Source organism: Alosa sapidissima, chromosome 9 (assembly GCF_018492685.1).
Source record: "Alosa sapidissima isolate fAloSap1 chromosome 9, fAloSap1.pri, whole genome shotgun sequence".
In the NCBI taxonomy this organism is placed as follows: Eukaryota; Metazoa; Chordata; class Actinopteri; order Clupeiformes; family Clupeidae; genus Alosa; species Alosa sapidissima.
The window spans coordinates 362,803-383,525 of NC_055965.1; the positions used below are offsets into that span (position 1 = coordinate 362,803).

The following is a 20,723-nucleotide window of genomic DNA, read 5'->3' on the forward strand; positions in this document are numbered from 1 at the left end:
CAGCCAAATATGAATATAATTCTGCGGCATAAAGCAGATGTAATTGTTTATTGTACAGAAAAATAAAAATGACATGTCAAGCAGTCAATTGACTACATTGCAGTCAAGAAGTAGGGCAAATTAATTTACGAAACCAAAACGTGGGTCATAGTTGTCTAAGCCTCTATTGCGTAGCCTGTTAAAAACGTCGCCAGATAGTATTAAATCGGCAACAACATTGTTTTCTGCAGAAGCCTACCCAAGGCTACAGATTAATTCTGAACAGTTATTTCTCTACTGGCTCAATTATCACACCACTGTTTTGATTTGCGTAGTTGCGTTAACCCCAACACTGACAATAATGTAGACAGCAAATTTCGATTTCGATTTTCGTGTAGTCAAGCCTTAAGCCATATCCAAGTAGCCTAAATCGAGGTAATGTTTAATTATGCATGATTTATTTTGTTATTGAATTCGTAGGCTGGGATTACTCTCGGCAACAATTATGTAAGGGACGGCAGGCAGAGCGATGAACAGTGGCAGAGCGACGCACAGTGGCTGAAAGTGGTACTAAAGCTTCACGCAGCTTCACGCCGCGTAATGCGCGAATGAAGTGGTCATTTGAAAGCGATGCCCACTGTATGTGCACACACGCACACATCTGTAGTTTTGTGATTTTATTTTTTAAATTAATAAATGTATTACATTTGTATGATTTTACTGTTGTTTCAGATGGAGGATGACAAGACCTACACAGACCTCCTTGCAGGCCTGAAGAGGTAGCTGACTGCTGATGAGCTTGCGCTCACAATGTTGAAGACCATGTGAGGATGGAGGAAGAAGGTATAGATTTAGGTGGCGTGCGTAGGGTGGTGTAGACTGCCACTAAAACACTGTGAAATAGACTTGTTATGTTGATTTTTATGTTGTTGTCCCAGGCATATGTGGTTTTACCAACCGGAACGGGTGGGAGGTTGTGCTTAGTAGGCCGTCGTATGCAAACACACAGTGCAGGGGCATGGGACGAAGAGACCCCAGAAGAGTTTCACAATTTTCTGGGATTGATCATTGACATGGGACTTCACTTCCCTCCCTAATATCCATTGCTACTGGGGAACCAAGTCTCTGAAGGGATCAGGGAGCGTTGACCAAATGAGAAATACATATTGTGTACACTTTTTCTCCATTGACATTGCTGTTTCAGTAGTTTCTTATTATTTCAAGTTTGGCAATGCAGAATCTGGTGTTGAACCTAGGTTTGGTAGCTACAGTCAGAAAGACTTTGGCGAAAATCTATCACAACAGCTGGCAGGCATTTCCGTCAAAATTTCAGCCTCGCCTTCAGCTGCTCCAACTACTACTCTGTCGTCTTTTCATCAAGTACATATTCCTGTACAGCAGGAGGCAAAGAAAAATTGTTGGCTTTGTTATAAAAACAATACATAATAACACTAAAGTAGCTTGTATGGCCTGGAGTTTAGCGGTAGGTGACTGCTTTTTTGGTAAACAAAATTGCTGTCAGATTTGGCATTCTACAGAAGGGGATGCGTTTCGTTATGAGTCATAGGTCTTCTGTGTTTAACCTTCAGGTTCCCCACCCCACCTTTCCCTATCCTCCTCTGTGTGTGTGTGTGTGTGTGAGAGTTTGTGTGTATATGTATGTATGTGTTTATTCTCAACAGGCTTGTTCTATGTAATCCACTTTCAAATGTTTAGACACATTGATTTTTGAGTGATGTTGAAGTTGATTGTATTCCTAGCTTTTCATAAATAATACATTTTATAGATGTATATCATTTTCATATTACACTAATTTATATAAGGAAGTTGTATTTGTTGAATCAAATGTATTCTATGTCTCTATTCAGAATTGATCTTCAATAAATATACAGTATACTTACTTCCTGTATTACTGGTAAGGTACATGTTTTTCTTTTATATATCATTATTGTTGACTGTAGCATTTGGTTATATACAAGTAAATGGTTTATTCTTATGGACCAAATAAATCTAAACCATTGTGTCTGACTTCTGACTTTATGTTTTTGGTGAGAAAGAGAATGTGAATTCTGTCAACATTCTAAATCCCGTTTCCTGCATTTTTTTTACACTTATCACTTAATTTATCATAACTTTTGAAAGGTTAATGATATTCCAATTCAGTCTTTTTTGTTAAATAGCCCACAACTTGCTGAACATGTCATACACTCTATATTTTTCTCTATCTCGTATAGAAATATGATGAAAATTAATTTTTATGCGAATGAAATTCAATTTTAACGAATTTCGGTATACATTTGGAGAGGATTTTCAAAGACTGTTCATTACTATATCAACATTATCATATGTATTTTACATCATTTGATAGAACTGACCCTTCTGATTACAATGGTATGTATATCCCATTGATGGTATGTATTATACTCAGTCATCCAGCACCAAAAATGGAATGTTCGGCACGGGCACGAAAGGGTTAAACGGTCTACTTTTAAACTATCTATTAAACTAGCTGTCTATCAACAACTTTTAAACTACAGTGGGTCCCCGTTAAGTTTGGACGGGTTCCTTCAGGAATCACGATCCCCATTTTCTCAGCAGAAATGGCACAAACGGCAGTTGACACAAACAACCACAAGGTGTCACTTTGGAGTTCTGCCACTACTATTTTTGATGCGACTTGACTTACTGCTTCCATGATGCAGTTTCCAAGTCAGTAGAACAATCAGAGAAAGCTGAGCCATTACCAAACATATATGATAATACAATAGCGTGAGTTTATATATCTTATACCCTATTTGTCACGGTTACTTATAGATTTGATAGTGTAACGATAAGAGCATAAGAGACTTTCAGCGGGGGCACGGAAACTTAATTTGATCACGGTAGTTTAAGCTTACACTTGACAAAACATTCTAATATGAACATGTAGATGCAATTGTTGTAAGATGGTGCAGCTCCTTTAAGAAAGCACCGTGCAAAAAAGTAGACGTGCTGGAGCGAGTCATATTCAAAATGCAAAAAATAACACCGCAGATAAAACCAATTATCCTCATTCATTGCAACCGCAGCATGCCTGCTTGCCGACGTTTAAACAAAATTTATCAAAGCACCTTTTGCGTTTGAATGTAACACGAAAAAATGTTTAAACAGCTGGACAAATGATTTAGCTAATTGATTATAGCCTGTACACCAGCAATTGTTGAACATTTGGAAAAAGATCGCTCAGCTGTTGCCACAGTCATAGGCAATGTAGAAACAACATGAGAGCAGTACACACTTCCCCGAATGTGGATGTTACACTGTCATAATCTACCACCAGCCTTTTGGCAAGTTGAAAAATAGATGACTTCTTTGAAATCTCTGCTTTAAAGCAAGACCTAAATGAGAGGAGTTGTGTTGGGAATGTCGGTGCAATGTCCATGCTATAATGGTCTGACAAACGTACTGCCTTTTCAAGCAGTTCATCATCACCGGCGAGTTGAAGGATCGTAGGACGTAAAGACTCAAACACATAACAAGTTTCCCGCATGCTTGCACATCTTTGGGAGAGCTGACTGATTATGATGTCCAGAGTTGCATTAAATACCTGCACTTTGAAGTATCTCTCTGCATCGGTTAAGCGTTTATCTTCCGATAGTTCGTCAAAGTGACGCTTCACTCTTCACATTTTCAAATGTACTCTGAACCCCCATTTATTTGCGAGTGTCTGCGCTGTAGCCTTGGCCTGGTCAAAGGCACGCAGGTAGTCAGAAAGGACCGGTATAGAATTTTCCAGCAATTGCATTGCGGGGGTAGCGACGGAGGTCATAGGCCCTGGTGCGACTGCACTTGCTGCACCTACTAGGCCTAGTTACGCCACTGCGTGGAGCGCTAATGTGTCTACTGTAAATCATTCATGTGTGAAAGTCATTAGGCTGGAAGCGCTAATGTGTCTAAGCTCATTAGTCTACTTTCAATAGGCCTACTGTACAGCCTGAGAGGGGGAACATAACCTATAGCCTAGGCTACTGTAGAGTAGGCCTACAGTAGGCTACTGTAGGCTAAACAATCAGTTGTGAAAGTCTGCAACGAAAGTTTCCTAATGGAAGCGCTAACGTGTCTATTGAGCTCATTAGCCTACTTTCAATAGGCCTACTGTACAGCCTGAGAGGGGGAACATAGCCTACTGTAGAGTAAACAGTTTACTTAGTTAGTAATCAGTTTACTTAGTTACATTTGTTTAGTTAAATCCAGTTTTCTACTCTATCTCCATTATATGCTTAGCCTATAGAAAGACATTCAAAATGTGTGAAAGTCATTAGGCTGGAAGCGTGTCAGTGACTAATGCGAGAAGCGGGTTCTGTGTTGTAGGCTATGCATTTTTCCGACACTTGGCTGCAAGCTCCCCTCCCCCACCCCCTTCTTTCACAAGCAGTGCAGCTTTCTGAAGCGGTGCCTTTTGAAGCTAATGTAACAAATACCACCAATATTGTTGTGTGGCAATAAAAGTATCCAGGGTTTGCGCAAGTAGCCTAAATATATAAATAAATTAAGGACATACAATCCTTAACGTGAAAAAGCTTAACGTAGCTTAATGTCCCAAACAACAAGTCGTTTTATGCGCTCATTATAAAGAAAGTTTAACGTGTCCCAAAACAGCTGTCAATTAATCACCAAACGTCAAGAGGGTTGAGTCTGAATGACACCGAGTTTTAGACACTGAGTTTTTGAAGTTAAGAAATATTTTCTGCAGTACCCAGAAGTTCGCATCATATTGCGGGTGACTTTGTAGTTCTTTAGAGCCCTATTTCTACTAGCCCTGCTGTCTGTACCACATCCATTACGGACACTATTATCACGATTACCACTGCAACCTCCAAGCTATGTTGGGCAGAGGGTCGAAACAAGCATGGTATGCTTAGTGGACACCGTTGTACACGCACCTCCATTCACAGACGCACCGTGACTATCACTGTCATAGACGATCGATCATAATCTCCAAAAGGATATTCTCCTTCAGAATTAGAATAGGTGAATAACATAGCTTACCTAAGACTTCATCACACGTGAACGTTTTTCAACATTTGGTGTAGGCCTATTTCTGCTTAATTTCTGCTTCAATTTCTGCCACACTATGGCCTGCATCGCTTCCGCGTCATTACATATGCACGTCTTTGTGTTTCTCGCGTGTAATACAAGTATTTCCTGAAAACTTTGCGCAGCGATTTTGGGTTTGAAGAGTAGAGTAGGCCTACAAATGAGATTTGTCACCGTACCTGGATCTATCGTCTATTTTAAGCAGTATCGTTGTTTGTCGCAATTAATAGCCTCAAGGGCCGGATAACATTATTATTTTGTCATACGTCGCGGGCCGGAATTGGGCAGGACGCGGGCCGGGTGTTTGAGACCCCTGCTGTAAATCATTCAAAATGTGTGAAAGTCATTAGGCTGGAAGCGTGTCTACTGTCAGTGACTAATGCGAGAAGCGGGTTCTGTGTTGTAGGCTATGCATTTTTCCGACACTTGGCTGCAAGCTCCCCTCCCCCACCCCCTTCTTTCACAAGCAGTGCAGCTTTCTGAAGCGGTGCCTTTTGAAGCTAATGTAACAAATACCACCAATATTGTTGTGTGGCAATAAAAGTATCCAGGGTTTGCGCAAGTAGCCTAAATAGGCCTATATAAATAAATTAAGGACATACAATCCTTAAAGCTTAACGTAGCCTACATGTAGATTAATGTCCCAAAACGTCAACAAGTCGTTTTATGCGCTCATTATATATGGATTTCTATGAAACGCCACGAAAACATGCGTGCGCAACCAAGAGGCAGAAAGCACCATAGAACAGCATAGAGCAATGCAAAAGAGCAAAAGAATAAAATGAGTTTTTGTGCTGACAACTGCACCAATTCGAAATCACGATGGTTAGAGAATGTTAAATATGTTCAATATCCCTAACGGAATGCATGTCTTCACCAAAAATGACAAAATACGATGTTATGTTAATAATGCAAATGAACGGCACACTTTGAAATATAGTCGGAAATGAGATGTTATCATCATTGAGACAACAGGGGTATACAATAAAATCCTATTGTAGCTTACAGCAGCCGACTATTTAGGTTAAGTTTATAACGTTGTGGACGGCCACCAAGCGTCTTCTGCCCCACGGCTGCGGCACAGTCTTGAGTGACCGGATTCGTTTTCCTTTGTCATATGAATGCTGTCATTTTGTTCACTTTACTGTTAAGGAGATGCTGTAGGCAAAGGCTATATTTCAACCTCGTTAGTGTCAGAACTATTCACAAGGTTTCTGGGCAGCATTTTTATGTTCTGTTAGCAAGCGAACTTCTCATGACTACGACAAAGTAGCCTACTGCCAGCTGACGAAGCTCTCATTTTAAAACATTACTGAGAGACAGGCACTATACAATCAAGAAATCTTGCCACTGAATCCAAAACTATGTTTAACATTATGTACAAAGCTTAGGCTACAGTGGATTAGCATGTTGCAGGGGCTGCTAAAAACAGAGAAACGCACTGAAAACTCGGCCAATCACAGCCCTTGCTGTCGAATGCGCCGTCCAGTTCGACCGTTGAACGCCACAGCGGACTATGCTGCCCCCAAGCGGCTGCAGTTGTACTTACATGTCACCCAGCTGCGTGAATCACCATTATCGTGAATGAAGTGTCAATTTTTAACGGGGACCCTCTGTATCTACTGGCTATCAACAACTTTTAAACTATCTACATTCAGCTTTTAAACAGTCTACTTTTAAACTATCAACTTTTATTAAGCTATGCAGCCACCATGTCTATCCTAGCATCACCGTAGTAACCATCTCTGTATTATCTATTTTAACTATGATACATGATATTTTACATCACAACTTTAGCATTTTCATGCACTGGTAATTCCTTGGAATTGCATTTCTAGTTATTATTATTATAGCCATTTTTTCTTTTTACCTTTTCAAGAATTAATGCGACTCTAACCGCTTAACGTACAGACATGTTGAAATAACCGTTTTGTAGGCCTGGAGTTGGACAACAGAGTAACTTTTTCAGATTTTCTTAAAAGTTTATACTTTTTGAGAAATAGGGGATTAAAAATGGTAAAAATCGAATTTTTCCCCCATAGACTTGAATGGCTGTGATGTCATAATGGCCTAAAGCCAGCTGCGCTCGTTAAGCTCCCAGAGTAGTTCCCGGGCAAATTAGAACACTGACACAGGTGTCACCTGTGAATTCAACCGTCTCAGCTTCTAATGCATACAATCTGGTGCGCCCTAAAACTACACATCCCGTAATTAACTTGAGCGCATGCGCAGTAGCGTTCTCCTTGCCTCATTGATTCGATTCTACAGGCACTGCTGCTGTCAAGCATCCTCTTGAAGAAAGTTTACGTTCTTGTTGTCTGGTTCGTCCAACAAACGACGATGAAACGGACTTTTTCCGTTGAATGGAGTGTGTGAAGTCTGTTTAAAACGACTCGGCTAATCAAGTAAGCAAGCAAGCTGGCGTTAGCTTTAAACTTGTAGCTTAGCAACATAGTAAGTTCATGTTTCTAGGTTCGCGGTTGTGTGCAGTGGAGGCGGTAGCAGCTAGCTAAGCACTCAAATTGCCAGCCAGCCGCCTTTCGTAGCGATAGCTGGCCTGACGAGGGAAATGGCAAACAATCACTGGCTGAAACTTAGCCTTCGTTTTGAACTACGTTTGTATGAGTGGCTCAATGAGTTAAATCTCCAGTTACAAGGCTAAGACAAGCACCTACCTCACCTAGCAGATCTAAGATTACTGCATTCACCAAAAAACTTGAGGTATGGGACAGGCGCCTCGATCGCGACAGTATTATGCCTTTGAGAATCTGAGTGAAATCACTGAAACGTCTGATTCGGGAGCCACTGTAGGCCTACATCACATCCCTGCAAAGTTTATTTCAAAAATATTTCCCAACCAGCAGTGATCCATTTAATGCAGCATGTTGATATTTCATTGAATATATTGTACAATGCTGTAAATATTGGCCTATGCTTCCTAATATGTTGCTGGAAAACAGAAATATGTGTGTTTAAAGGTCTCATCTCATCGTTTTTTCATTAATTTTGCAGTGGTCTGTAGTATTGATGAATGCCCTCTGAGCCGGTTTTGGTGAAAAAAATGCTGTCCTGCGTCTGTTTCATGCTGTTCTAGTTTGGTGGGGAAGGTGGGCGGGGAGGAACAACTGGATTTCGCCTCTAGTCATGAATATTAATGACATGCTAATGAATTCACCTCTGATTGGCTAACAGTACTGTGACGCTTCCTCCAGTGCATCCTCATCCGATTCTGCCTGTGCTATGCTCCGTATTCAACTTTACAGTGCTAAAACCTGGCTAAAACTCGAGTCAAAACTGTTGCACAAAATGTCTTCGGAGATACAACTTCATGGGTTTGATCCTAATATTCGAGTAGGAAGAAGAACCGCTTCCTGATCGTTTGTCGGTGAACGTTGGTTTAATAGAATGGTAACAATTGCCTGTCAGCTTAAAATTTCTCCTAAAAGAGGTAAACGTTTGTGACAATCGTCATCTTGCTTTCAAGTAATAAACAGTTGGAAACGTTTTAAAATAAAGACCTATTTCTTTACACAGTCAAAAGTGTTTGCAATCTTCCTAGTAGATATTTTACTTCACAACACAGGTAAGCACCCTAAATGCAGTTCAGCCACTGACCTAGCCTGCTAATGCTATCGGAATAGCTAGATAGTTATGGTTTGAATTCCATGATACTATCATTGAAAGACCACTTGGTCATAGCCCAATATATATATAGATCTAAATGCAAACACGCCTACCTAGCTATATTTTGCTGGAATTGTACCAGAATGCCTACAGAAGCAGAGGATGTGTGCTGCAAGACTTCTCCGGTAATGAGAACTATGGCTTTGATAGCCTGACAATGGCAGAGGTTAGCCTACTCAAGTTGTTTTCTGTCACGTATGACAGAAAAAGTAGCCTACTATAGTATTTTGGGACTAAATATTACAGTAATCTTATAGGAATACTATAGTATTTGGACATACTATAGGTACTATAAGACTACTATAGAAAAACTATAGCGGTTACAGGATATTATAGTTATTAGTAGTACTTTTACAGTACTGTATGTCCCAATTATTCCTATAAGATTACTATAATATTTTGTCCCAAATACTATAAGATTCCTATACTACTTTTTCGTAAGGGGATTGCTCATGTGGTTAGAAAAATGGGCAACACCAGTACCCCTGTTGTCTGTATGATCCTGTACCCAGGATTAGAACCGGTCTGCTTTAGCATAATGTACTCCCTTCAAAATGCACTAAACATTCGACTATGACAACTATGGCCCTCTGTGAGACAGAAGATATGAAAGGTAAGATAAACCTTTAGCTTAAAAGGGACAAAAACTGATGAAACTCCTAAAACAAATATACAAAACAGGTCAATTTTCAATAAATAACTTTATTATATTTACATACAGCAGTACTCAAAGTGTGGTCCGCAAGCTATCTCAAGTGTTCCACAAGTAGATGTGGTAAAATAATAGAGGAGTTGTTTGCAATATTGAACCAACTTGTATGTAAATCCAAACAGTTCTGCAACACTGATGTAACCTATGCCAGTTTAAATCATATGAATCCTCTGACACCATAAGCAAGGTGCAAAGACAACAAGCAAGGTGGTTCAGTGAGAAGGCCTATTGTGTAATATACTGTTGAAGTAGGTCTACTGTTTTTTTTTGCTAGGTGGTCCGTGAAACACTGACAAATAGTAATATTGCAGTCTATTAAAATAATGCAAACACAAAACAAGAACATTCAAACTATGCACAGAATTAACAATGTCCTCTTTTTGCCAGACGATGCAGACATCTGGCCTACAGATCCTTTGTAAGATGGTGCTGGGATTATTTAGGGAAAAAGGTCTGAGTTGCTGTTTCGGCTTGTATTGTCCTGGGGATCCGAAGGGACAACACACAAAACACATTCGTTGGCTGTGATGATTCTATTACATTGCTCTTTGATTGCGCTGGGCCATAGGTGGAGCCATCAGGTGTTATTGTGGAGATGTCGCTTTCATCCTCCTCCTCTTGATCAACCCGAGGTCTTCTAGCTGGCCTTGGATGAACAGGCTTGATGGCAGTAGAGGTAGCAGGCCCCCATGCCCATGGTGTATCCGAAGTGCTTGTATCAATACTCATACTTTTCATGAAGTATTCTGTTTGGGTACCTAAAGTAAATAAATGTGTATTACTGTCAAGTTACAAGATACTAATAGTACACAGGACATTCACTATCTCAAACAAAACTGTACTGGCACAATGGAAACAAAAATATTTTAGTGACTGTGGTAAGGTGTATGATTTACTAAGTAGCACACCCACAAGAAGACATTCGGTAATATCAATTCTATCTGTTATGCAATTCATGGGTTTCATCAGGTCCATTTACACAGGTGTATTAATCAAGCACCATGCAGTCTACATTCATAATCGAGGTGCTTGATTTTATACACCTGTGGAAAGTGACCTGAAGAAATCCATGAATTGACTTTCCCAAACATTGACGAGCACATAAGAACCTGTATTAGCCTACTAGAAAAAGACTTCTAGAAACTAACTAACACAACAATAAAAGTTAGATCACAAACTTTTGCTTCTAACGTGATGACCTAAAGTAGGCTAGAAAGCTGTGTAGCCTGACATGAGGATGTGCTCTGGAAGACATACAAAACACTAAGTAAACAGCAAGTAATCAAACAAAACATCATTGTAGGCCTACAAAGGCCAATGTAATAATGGCAAGAAGACATAAATTAGACTGAAGTGTAAATACCTGGGCTCTAGTGATTGCAACTTAGCCTTATAGTGCACGGGTATTGATGATTTTCCCTGTTTAGACTAGAACAATACCAGTCCTTAGTTGAGCATAAGATATTGTTGCCAATATTATTATTTGTGGTTTAACGCTTAGGTTAGAAGATTATAGGTTCAACAAGCTAAATCTCTGGGTAGTGTGGTCATACAGTTTCTTATGAGTGTAGCTACACCAGGCACGTAACTGAAGCATTCCGTTCGCGTTGCGTCTTCTGCAACAATTAGCTTCCAATAAGTCTAATCAATGGAAGTAGCTACACCTGGCGCGTGGCCTGTAGGCTACGTTCAAAAAAATAGACCATTGCTCTAATGGATTTTACCAGAGCCCTTCCTATTAGACATTCTCTGATTTTACACGTCGCGAACAGAACACTTCAGTTACGTGCCTGGTGTAGCTCCCTGTAATATAGGCTAGCCTAAGCCTAGCTTGTGCCCTTTTCATGCATGCTAACGAAGAATATGAACATGCTATTTTGTAACAGTCGTTAGGTGGAAAAGTTTGTTTGTACTTACAGCCTGTGAGCTGGTGGTCGATCGTCGTGACGTACAGGTCCAGGTTTTCAGAACATCAATGCAAAACCACTTTCTAACTGTAGGCAGGCACAGTGAGTGTGGTCGAAATTATTGGAACACAGAACTAATGTTGCACTATACTTCGGTGGTGGTGTTCCAACGATAAATTCCAACCATTTCTTCCTCAACTCTTCTTTCTAAGGCAAGACATGCAACATTGATGTGTTATTGCCACAAATAACACAGGCACGAATTTGCTCCGCCATGTTAACAACTTGCTGTTAGCTCCTACTAGCTGCAGAGAGACAATCTCCTGGCCAAAATATTCCTGTCTTCCTGTGGGCGGTCACAAGCCAAGGTGGGCTAGGCCATGAATAATTGTTTTCCCTGCGGCGTCACAGGGAAGGGCTTTTTCTGATTCGCTTGTTTTTCCGTGTATTTTCTTTCATTGGCTAATGCGGGCAATGGGGGTAGAAGATCATTTTCACGTGCAGCATGCATATGCAACTTGGAGTGAGCTATAGTATTTCGAAAGGAACAAGTATTAAACGGTTTCTCGGTGAATGAGACCTTTAATTTACAATGGCACATTATGTATTTATTTATTATATCTGCAGCACCAGCTGATTTTAACTCTGCTGCCGAGGATATATTTGGAACTTGTCATTATTTCAATAAATTTGACAATTTTAAGTTTGACCTACCACTTTCTTAGAGCGATGAGGGACAGGTGGGGTTTAAAAATGCCCCCTTGATCTAAGTGGGGAATGAAAGAAAAAGTTTGAAAACCACTGGCGTAAAATAACTTGATTGTAGGCTTAGCTGTTAGTTTGTTGCTCAGTTGAACATATTTATCTAACAGCTGTCCCGCCCCCCCCCCCCCTTCTATTTCTGTTAGGTGCCGCTTCACTCTGCTACTGAAGGATCAGGCTGACTGCAACTGCTATGGATGGCAGGAAAACACAGTACACGTGAATTTCTAGATGAAGAGTGAATAAATGCACTTGCTTAACTGATAACAAGTTGTCAATGGTTATTTATGCAAGCTTGTGTAGCCTAAACAAGACATACCTAGGCCTAGCCAAATTTATCCTGGCTGTAGATAAAGCAGGATATGAATTTCCCAATATTTTGCCAGATTAGGCTAATAGTGGTTTACTGAGGTTTAATATCAATTGAAATAGCACTGAAATCACGTTGATCTTTAGTTTGGTTGTAATTTCAACATTGTTTCAATATTCATTTAAGTGGAAATACCATTGAAATCCCATTGATCTGTAGTTAGAATTTCAACGTTGCTTTAATATTAATGAAGGGTGCAAAAGTGATGTAGAATAAATGTTGCAGTGCGACGTTGATTCAATTATTTTAACGTTGACAAAGTAATTGTTAGCTCGCTGCAGAATGAGCAGTCATCAACACCAACTGAAAGCCCCGTTTTGCAGGTACAGTAGTCTTGCATTGCATACTCTGAATTACATTTTCCAAAGGCCAGCTTTCATGCTTGTGTCACAACTTCAGAACGGCTTGACGCACATGCTTCAAATTTGGTGTGAACATTTGTATGGACTCAATGATGAAGTCAAATGTCAAGGCCAAACCCACCTTGAGTGTGATATCTCAAGAATGCCTGACGCACAAGGTTTTTTGGTACAAGGTTGTATGAACGCAAAGATTAAGTGATTCAATGTTTTTTTTCAGGAATTTCCCCACCATTAACCCAGCAGCTTTCCATCCCCTATTGTAATTCCTCTGGCATTACATTTCTAGTTTAGCAATGGATAACGTCATACTGCAAATTGTAAAACATACGCTTTCAAAATAACAGGCCGGGGAGAGATGATACGTCTCACTGCTATAACTGTCACGCTATTAAAGAAATACATCTTCAGTCACATTGTCCAAAGTTAAAAGGACAGACAGTCAACTACACTGTAATAACGTAACATACAGTAATTACTAGCTAATTCCGCTTCACTCTCGGCTTATTTAACAGCAGCAAAACTGGACATTGTTTTCACAAATTTTGTCATGCTTATTTGAGTTAAGAGAACTGATGGGAATGTTGTTTTAATTGTTATTTCAAGCAATGTATGTCTCGTGACCAAATCACCATGAACACACTTCACTGATGATCTCACTCGCGGATAACTGGTTCTCTCTGCCCGGCTGGATCAGCAGGTTGCAGGATGTGTGGCGTTATACACGAGTGTTGCCAACAGGGACAGTGTAGAGTGGACAAACTATACAACGCCAACACTCATGACATGGTTGAGGGTGTTTCGTCCGTTTTTATTTTATTTTTAAAATATTCATTTATCGGCCATTATAAATGCCGATACCGATAGTTTGGAAAATGCCTAATATCGGCCTGCTGATAAATCGGTCGGGCTCTAATTGAAATGGTCCTGGTTTGTTTGTTTTCTCAAAAAAAAACTCTAAAAAGTGTGTGTATTTTGCTTAAAAAACAAAATTTCTAAAAGGAGTGACAAGTCTTTTGTCAGTGACTGTATTCGTAGAAGCACTTGCAGCCGAATAAAACTGCATACAGTTCTTTTTCTATCTGAGCGTAGTAGTGTTAATTTTGTCACCTATTTTTAATTTAGTCCTAGTCTTAGTCTTGTGACGAAATGTCCTTTTTAGTCTTTGTCATATTTAGTCATTCAAATATCATTTTTGTTAGTCAAGTTTTAATCGACTAAAAGTCTCGTCATTTTAGTCTAGTTTTAGTCAAAAGAAAACTAAAGGTATCTTAGTCTTAGTCAGTTTTAGTCAACACATTTTAGTCTTTTTTTTATAACAAATTATTTCTGATTACCATTTGAGTCAAATAGTGTTTCACACATCTCAATTTTCCAACAATATTGTGTGTCCACAGGGCTACTCGTCTGTTATAATTACTCATTCTGATTTTTTGTCAGTCAGTATGTTTACATGCACAGGTAAGTCGAGCTTCAGTTATAGCTCGGCTGGGATTTGACCATAGACAGTAAAAGATTTGACTGGACCACTGTCATATTCGTAGACCAGTGTTTCTCAAAGTGTGGTCCGGGAATCACTGGTGGTCCGCAAGCTATCCCAAGTGGTCCGCGAGCAGACGTGGTAAAATATAATATAGATGAGTTGTTTGCAATATTGAACCAACTTGTATGTAAAAACAGTTCTGCAACACTGTCTATGTAAGATATGCCAGTTTAAATCATACAGTATGAATCCACACACAATAAGCAAAGTGCAAAGACAATAAGCAAGGTGGTTCAGTGTGTAGGCCTATAGTGTAGACTAATTATAGGCTACTGTTGAAGTAGGTATAATCTTTTTTTTTTTTAGCTAGGGTTAGTTAAGTGGTCCTGAAACTGAAAAAGTTTGAGAAACACTGTCGTAGACCAAAGTATTAATGTTTTACTCCGCCTCGCTAGATGGCGATATGTGCCCCAAACAGACTCTCCATCTTAGCCATAGCTAACTTGCTAGCGAACTTTCCATATTAGCTTACTTGCTAGCAAACTTTGCATCATCAGTCTAACTAGTTAAATAGTTGACATTACATGATGAACATTTTCGTATGGACATTCTGGGGGATGTTAATTTGTATGAGAGAAGCTTCAACTTCTGGGTATGTAGCATTGTGGCATAAAGCTTAGGTAGTTAGCTTGCTAACTCTAGCAGAAATCTCCAGTGTTCTTGTTCCATGTAGTTTCGTGTTGCAGCCACAGGGTTGCAGCAACAGCACGTAGACTAGCCTACAGGAAAGCTGTTGCGTATGAACTCTTTCGGAATATTTTGAAAACGTAACAGCTAGATATTCTGTCTTCTCATTTTGTAGACGAAAATGAAGAGATTTTATCTTAGTTTTTATTTCATGCAAAACATTTTAGTCTCGTCTTTTTTCGTCAACAATAATGCATCTTAAGATAGTCTTAGTCAGTGTTTCAGGACATTACTGCCGTCTCGTCATCGTCTCGTCTTAGTCATGAAAAAAAAGGTTGTTGACGAACATATTTCCTCTCGTCTCGTCTGACGAAATTAACACTAGAGCGTAGTTCACTTTAGTGCTGTTGAGTGACTTGGAAGCATAGGTGTAACCTGCGTTGTGTTGAACCTGCGCGATTCAGCCCTGCATACGCCCGCACTCGAACCCGCAAACAGCAGCACCTCGGATCGGGAGGCGAGCGTGCTGTTGAGCTAAAAGCCCTTAGCTCGCATGCCAGCAGCACTCTTGAGGCGTCGGGGAGTGAGATTTACCAACGTTCCACAAGCACAGCTAAGCTAGCTGGCAACCGTTACATAGGCGAGTGATCCTTAAACTAGGGGTCGCCAAAAACTTCCGTGGGGTCTCCAATTATTTTCTGTATTCAGTCTGAAATTATTATTAGGTGAAACAAAGGAAAATAATATTGGCCTTTTCTGCCTTTTTCTTATTTACACGCAGTTAAGAGAAGAGAGAGAAATGTTTTCGTCTTTCAACGAGATCTGGTTCAGCCTATGGGCTACTGGTCCGCTGAAACAATCTGCTCCCACTATGCAAACTCAACTTGTTCCCGCTATTTTAAGTAAAACAAAACAAAAAACATAGGTAGCCTACTAGCCAAAATTGAAGGGTGGCTGCTTAAAAAATTGAACAAAAGTGCCATCTACCAGTGCGTCTACTCCTCCGTGATCCTCAGATGGAACAAGTCTACAGGCCGGTGAGAATAAAAAAAGAACAAACGGTGCGTCGGCTTTATCAGAAAGATTTTTTGAAATATGCATTCACTTGCCAAGTTAAAGATAACCTCGACCACCCACAATGTGTGATTTGCGGCGATGTTCTGGCGAATGAGAGCTTAAAACCTGTCAAATGAAACGACATCTCAAAATACAGATGTCGGCTCAGCACCGTGGAGGAAAATCTCTGTGTCGCCGTATGCAGCATTCCTCCTAGAATTAACTTGCTATGTTCACGGAAGCATGCCCACCCTTCCCATTGAAATTGTTAAAGATAGTAAACCAGAAAAGGGAAATAAAAAAATACTGTTATTGTTATCGCCATAAATATAATTAATGTAACGTTGTAGGCCTAATGCTGCATGTGTATGTGTGTGTGCGTGCTTGTGTGTGCACGCGCGCTACGCACATAGCGCTCTGATCTGATATGGCGGCAGCCTACACTTGTTTAATCGTGATTATTTGTTTGTGATGTTGTTCATATGGAGTAAATAAAACAAATGACTTTGCTTTCTAGTTTTTGCTTGATTTAGTTGTTAACGTTTGAGGGGGGTATTTGAGTAAGGACTTAGAATGGGTTTGGGGAAAGTGGGGTCGCCAGACCTCGCCATACTTTTTTGTGGGGTCACCAGACAAAAAGTTTAAGAACCACTGACATAGGCAATGGGCTTTTCATCCTTCTGCATGACAGCACCGAGGCCACATTTTGAAGCATTACTTCTCAGTTCTTTCTGAGGGTCAAAGTACACTAGCACAGGTTGGTGCGTTATCAGCAGTGGTGGAATGTAACGAAGTACAAATACTTCGTTACTGTACTTAAGTACATTTTCCACGTATTTGTACTTTACTTAAGTAAAATTTATAGTGCATACTTTTGACTTTTACTTCGTTACATTTTACAGCAATTATCTGTACTTTTACTCCGCTACATTTCTACAACACCATCGTTCCTTTTTACAATACATTTTATGATCAGTTTTTTTTTTCTCTCTGACAAACACGTTTGTTTTACTGGGGGGTTGCTACCAAAGATTCTGGAGCGCTACGTGCATTCTTAGAAACATAAGCTTCTAGTCTAGACCAGGCAAAGCGTGAGCTTGTAGCCATCTGCATTCGGTAGGCTATATTCACCAGACCCATGGCTACACTGTACATGCAACTGTGTTCTGTGCCTTTCTCTGTCTGTTATCTGCAGCGTTAGGGCCTCCTCTCCGATGAGATTGCTATCCGCGGATCAGCGAAGTTACAGGCTATGCCCATGCTTCTGTCACACGTCTGATCATTTGCGGCACAAATGAATGGTAGACTATTAATGAACCGGTGGCCGGAAAAAACGTAACATTTTCCAGATTAGGAAATATTCCTTAATTGTGTGTGATTAAATAAAGATGCATAGCCTACAATTGGGGGGTAGTAACGTGAGCGCTCATTCAATGTCTATGCGTCTGCGCAAGTGAAACTGAACTTAATCATAAAGACACCTTTCTCAGCAACTTTTCTGTTCAATCAGCATAATTGGCATTACGATCCACCCGACGTTTCCCTTGTCTACCCCGTTAAACTTCAGGCTCTCGTGTTTTGCTGAATGATATTACTCAGCAGATCACCCTAGTAGATAACCAGAATTACAGTCTCTAGAATTGTAGGTCAGAATGTAAACTGGGCCACAGATGGTAAGCACAATTGCAACTTAAAACTATCTAGTCGAGTATAACCTAAAACTAGCTTAATTAAAATGCCACAGCCCATACTGATTTTTCCTTTTAGAATATAGATATTAAGAGAATAAATCAGTATGCAAATACTTTTTCTTTTAATACTTAAAGTACATTTAAAAGCAGGTACTTTTTACTTTTACTTAAGTAGGGTTGTCATTGTGGTACTTTTACTTTTACTAAAGTAAATATTTCTCTGTGTATTTCTTTTCAGTTCTTTTATCTGCATGAATATTTAGTTGTCTTTTTTGTCCCATAGGAACTCACTGTCTGCTTTAATAGTTGACGTAGTGGTGCATTTACCTCGGAGAGATGTGGAACCTGGCCAAATAATTGATTATCCCAAGGACTGTTTCCAACTCCCCTCTGCTTGTGGGTGGCTACATTTCCCGTATCGCCTTCACCTTCGCCGGGTCCGGCTTGACGCAAGAGTATATAAGTATAAGTATATATACTCTTTTGATCCCGTGAGGGAAATTTGGTCTCTGCATTTAACCCAATCCATGAATTAGTGAAACACACTCAGCACACAGTGAACACACAGTGAGGTGAAGCACACACTAATCCCAGCGCAGTGAGCTGCCTGCAACAACAGCGGCACTCGGAGAGCAGTGAGTGGTTAGGTGCCTTGCTCAAGGGCACTTCAGCCATGAAGCCTACTGATTGGGGTTCGAACCGGCAACCCTCCGGTTACAAGTCCGAAGCGCTAACCAGTAGGCCACAGCTGCCCCAAGAGTGTGTGGCCGAAGCAGCTGACCTCTGTCACACCTATCTGACATTTGTCAGGATTCATGTGCCGAATTGATTCCGAATTGCAGCCTCAGAAACCTGTATCTGCCAAAAGGAGTCTTGAATGTTGTTAGCAAGGACGATACCAATTATGGCCCAATAGCCTGATCTGGTGTTGAGGATGCTGAAGTATTTCACTCTGGCAAGCTTTTGTGGTGACGTCTTTGTATAGCCTTGTTGAGGTCTCTGGGGTCCAGGCAGACTCTCAGCTTGCCTGGGGCATTATCTACGACTACAAGGGCGTTGACCCATTCTGTGGGCTCTGTCACTTTGCAGATCACATTGCTCTCTTCCATCTTGTCAAGCTCCTGTTTCAGAGATGTCTGCGTATTCTTTAGGAAAACTGTCTGTGTCTGTGCATGGCTTCCCTTACAAAATGTAAATGTTTGCGGCAGATTTGTGGGTGGTTTGTGGGAAACAAATGAGTTCACTAGAAAATATTGCCAAAAGTTTGCCAATGTTGGCCGCTAGAGGCAAACTTCCAGCAAAGTTCCGGCAACAATGAGAAGTTTGCCACTAGTGGCAAATGTGTTCACCAGTGATTTGCCACCATTCTTAGCCAATAATGGCAAACTTCTTCTAATTTGCAAATTTGCTTGCAACATTGCCGAAAGTTAACCGCAATTGTTTGCGGCAACTGTTGGCCAGAAACCTGAAATTTCTGTAAGGGATCATTTCTTCCTCGGCCACAGCCAGTATCAGCTTGATTAACTTAAAGGTCTAGACTAGCTCTCATCCCTAGGATGGGAGATGCTTTGTGCTTTGGTGTCTATTATGTAGAATTCAAGTACAGTGGAGGTGTTTGTGTACTTACACTTCAGATGGCAGGTGCCCCTTCACTTTCAGGAACTCTCCCCCATAGCTGATGAGCCTTTGGGTAGCAGTATCTATAAACAGTCTTTCAAATATGTGTACAGGAATTGCATTGGTCTGAGCGCCAGTGTAAATTTTGAACTTGACTTTGAGTTCCGATTTCAATTTCAGCATAAGCCTGTTTGTTACATTTTCCTGTGTTTTCTTACTTATTAGTGAATAAATATAAATCACAAAATCGAAAAGACCATAGGCATATATTTTGGAGGGAATGTTTGAGTCAGTAGGCTTATGTCAAAGTCCTTTTAGGCAAGTCCCTCCACTCGGCAGCCATATTGTAACGCTTTTTGGGCATTTATCTGGCATCTATTTCGGCAGAAATGCACGTGCGCAAGGCCTCACGACACCAACCTTGCTCCAGCTGCTAGATCACAACACATGATTGGCACGATGTATTCACAACACACCACATGATTGGCATGTATGGATGTATTTTTGTCTGCCATATGGCGTTACAAACTAACCCATGCATTTATGTAGAGAATTTTATGAGTGCTTTGTCTCCTTATTGCCTCTGGCTAGGCCTACAACAGGTCTCAGTGATTTCCATGCCTAATATTTTTTCCAAAAACTTTTCTTCGGCCTAAAACGTCAACCATCCACTTTAAGCCAACACCGAGACAGATCGGTAAAATAGGCCATTTTAACCTAATGGGCCAAAAAGTGATGATAGGTTGACGCGGGCGAGAAGTTAGTAGTAGGTTGTAGTAGGCTAGGTAGAGTTCAAGACATAACTGACGTTGCCTACCTGTGGGAGCCCTGTGAGGATGGTGGATCGGCTTGGGGAGCAGCTGCTGACCGATGTGAATGCGTTCTGCAATATTAAGCTGCGCTGCGACAGAGCGCGGAGATGAGGTGTGCGAACCACTGTGTTGTTATAAACCTCTGTCTCGAAGCCAGCATCGTCAGCTGTTTTCACACAAGGGTACGGACACAACTGTGTTCAGACCTTACAAGAATATTCCTTACGTTTTCAATGAGTATGACATAACTTTGTTAAATTTGAATGTTCTGAATTCAATGTTCTTACCTATGATGAGTAGCACGTTTCTCTGCTTAGATTCTACGGTGCAGCTGTAGCTTAATAAAAAGGCCAGACAAACTAACCAGGATCTAGTGTATTCTAATGCCATGTTGAAGAATTGCATTACTGTTGAATGGAAATCTCATGTTCTTTTGGTTTCCATTGGCTGTTAAGGGCTGACCCACACAATATTGGCAACACTTGTAGCCTGTTGTAACCTATACAACTTCCGCCTTACACCCCTTGT

General features: G+C 40.5%; 1 protein-coding gene and 1 long non-coding RNA gene across 3 annotated transcripts in view; one reads left to right on the top strand and one right to left on the bottom strand.

Annotated features, from left to right (window-relative positions):
• The window catches only part of sgsh (N-sulfoglucosamine sulfohydrolase (sulfamidase)), a 49,136-nt gene extending 28,423 nt beyond the window's left edge, over nucleotides 1–20,713 (bottom strand). Inside the window, exons 1-3 of one of the 2 annotated variants that reach the window (XM_042102685.1) lie at nucleotides 20,483–20,682; nucleotides 20,201–20,361; nucleotides 19,394–19,477 (exon numbers count right to left, since the gene is read on the bottom strand). Coding sequence is in view for 1 of the 2 variants with exons in the window: in XM_042102684.1 (XP_041958618.1) it covers nucleotides 20,201–20,361; nucleotides 20,483–20,600 (279 nt within the window). In the remaining variant the exon portion in view is untranslated. Of the gene's footprint in view, nucleotides 1–19,393; nucleotides 19,478–20,200; nucleotides 20,362–20,482 lie in introns of both variants that reach the window. The other variant, XM_042102684.1, reaches the window with a different exon arrangement.
• LOC121717960 lies at nucleotides 7,542–12,387 on the top strand. Its single transcript, XR_006033835.1, has 2 exons — nucleotides 7,542–7,776; nucleotides 12,267–12,387. It is a non-coding gene; the product is annotated as an uncharacterized LOC121717960 (long non-coding RNA).
• Nucleotides 20,714–20,723: the final 10 nt, after the last annotated feature.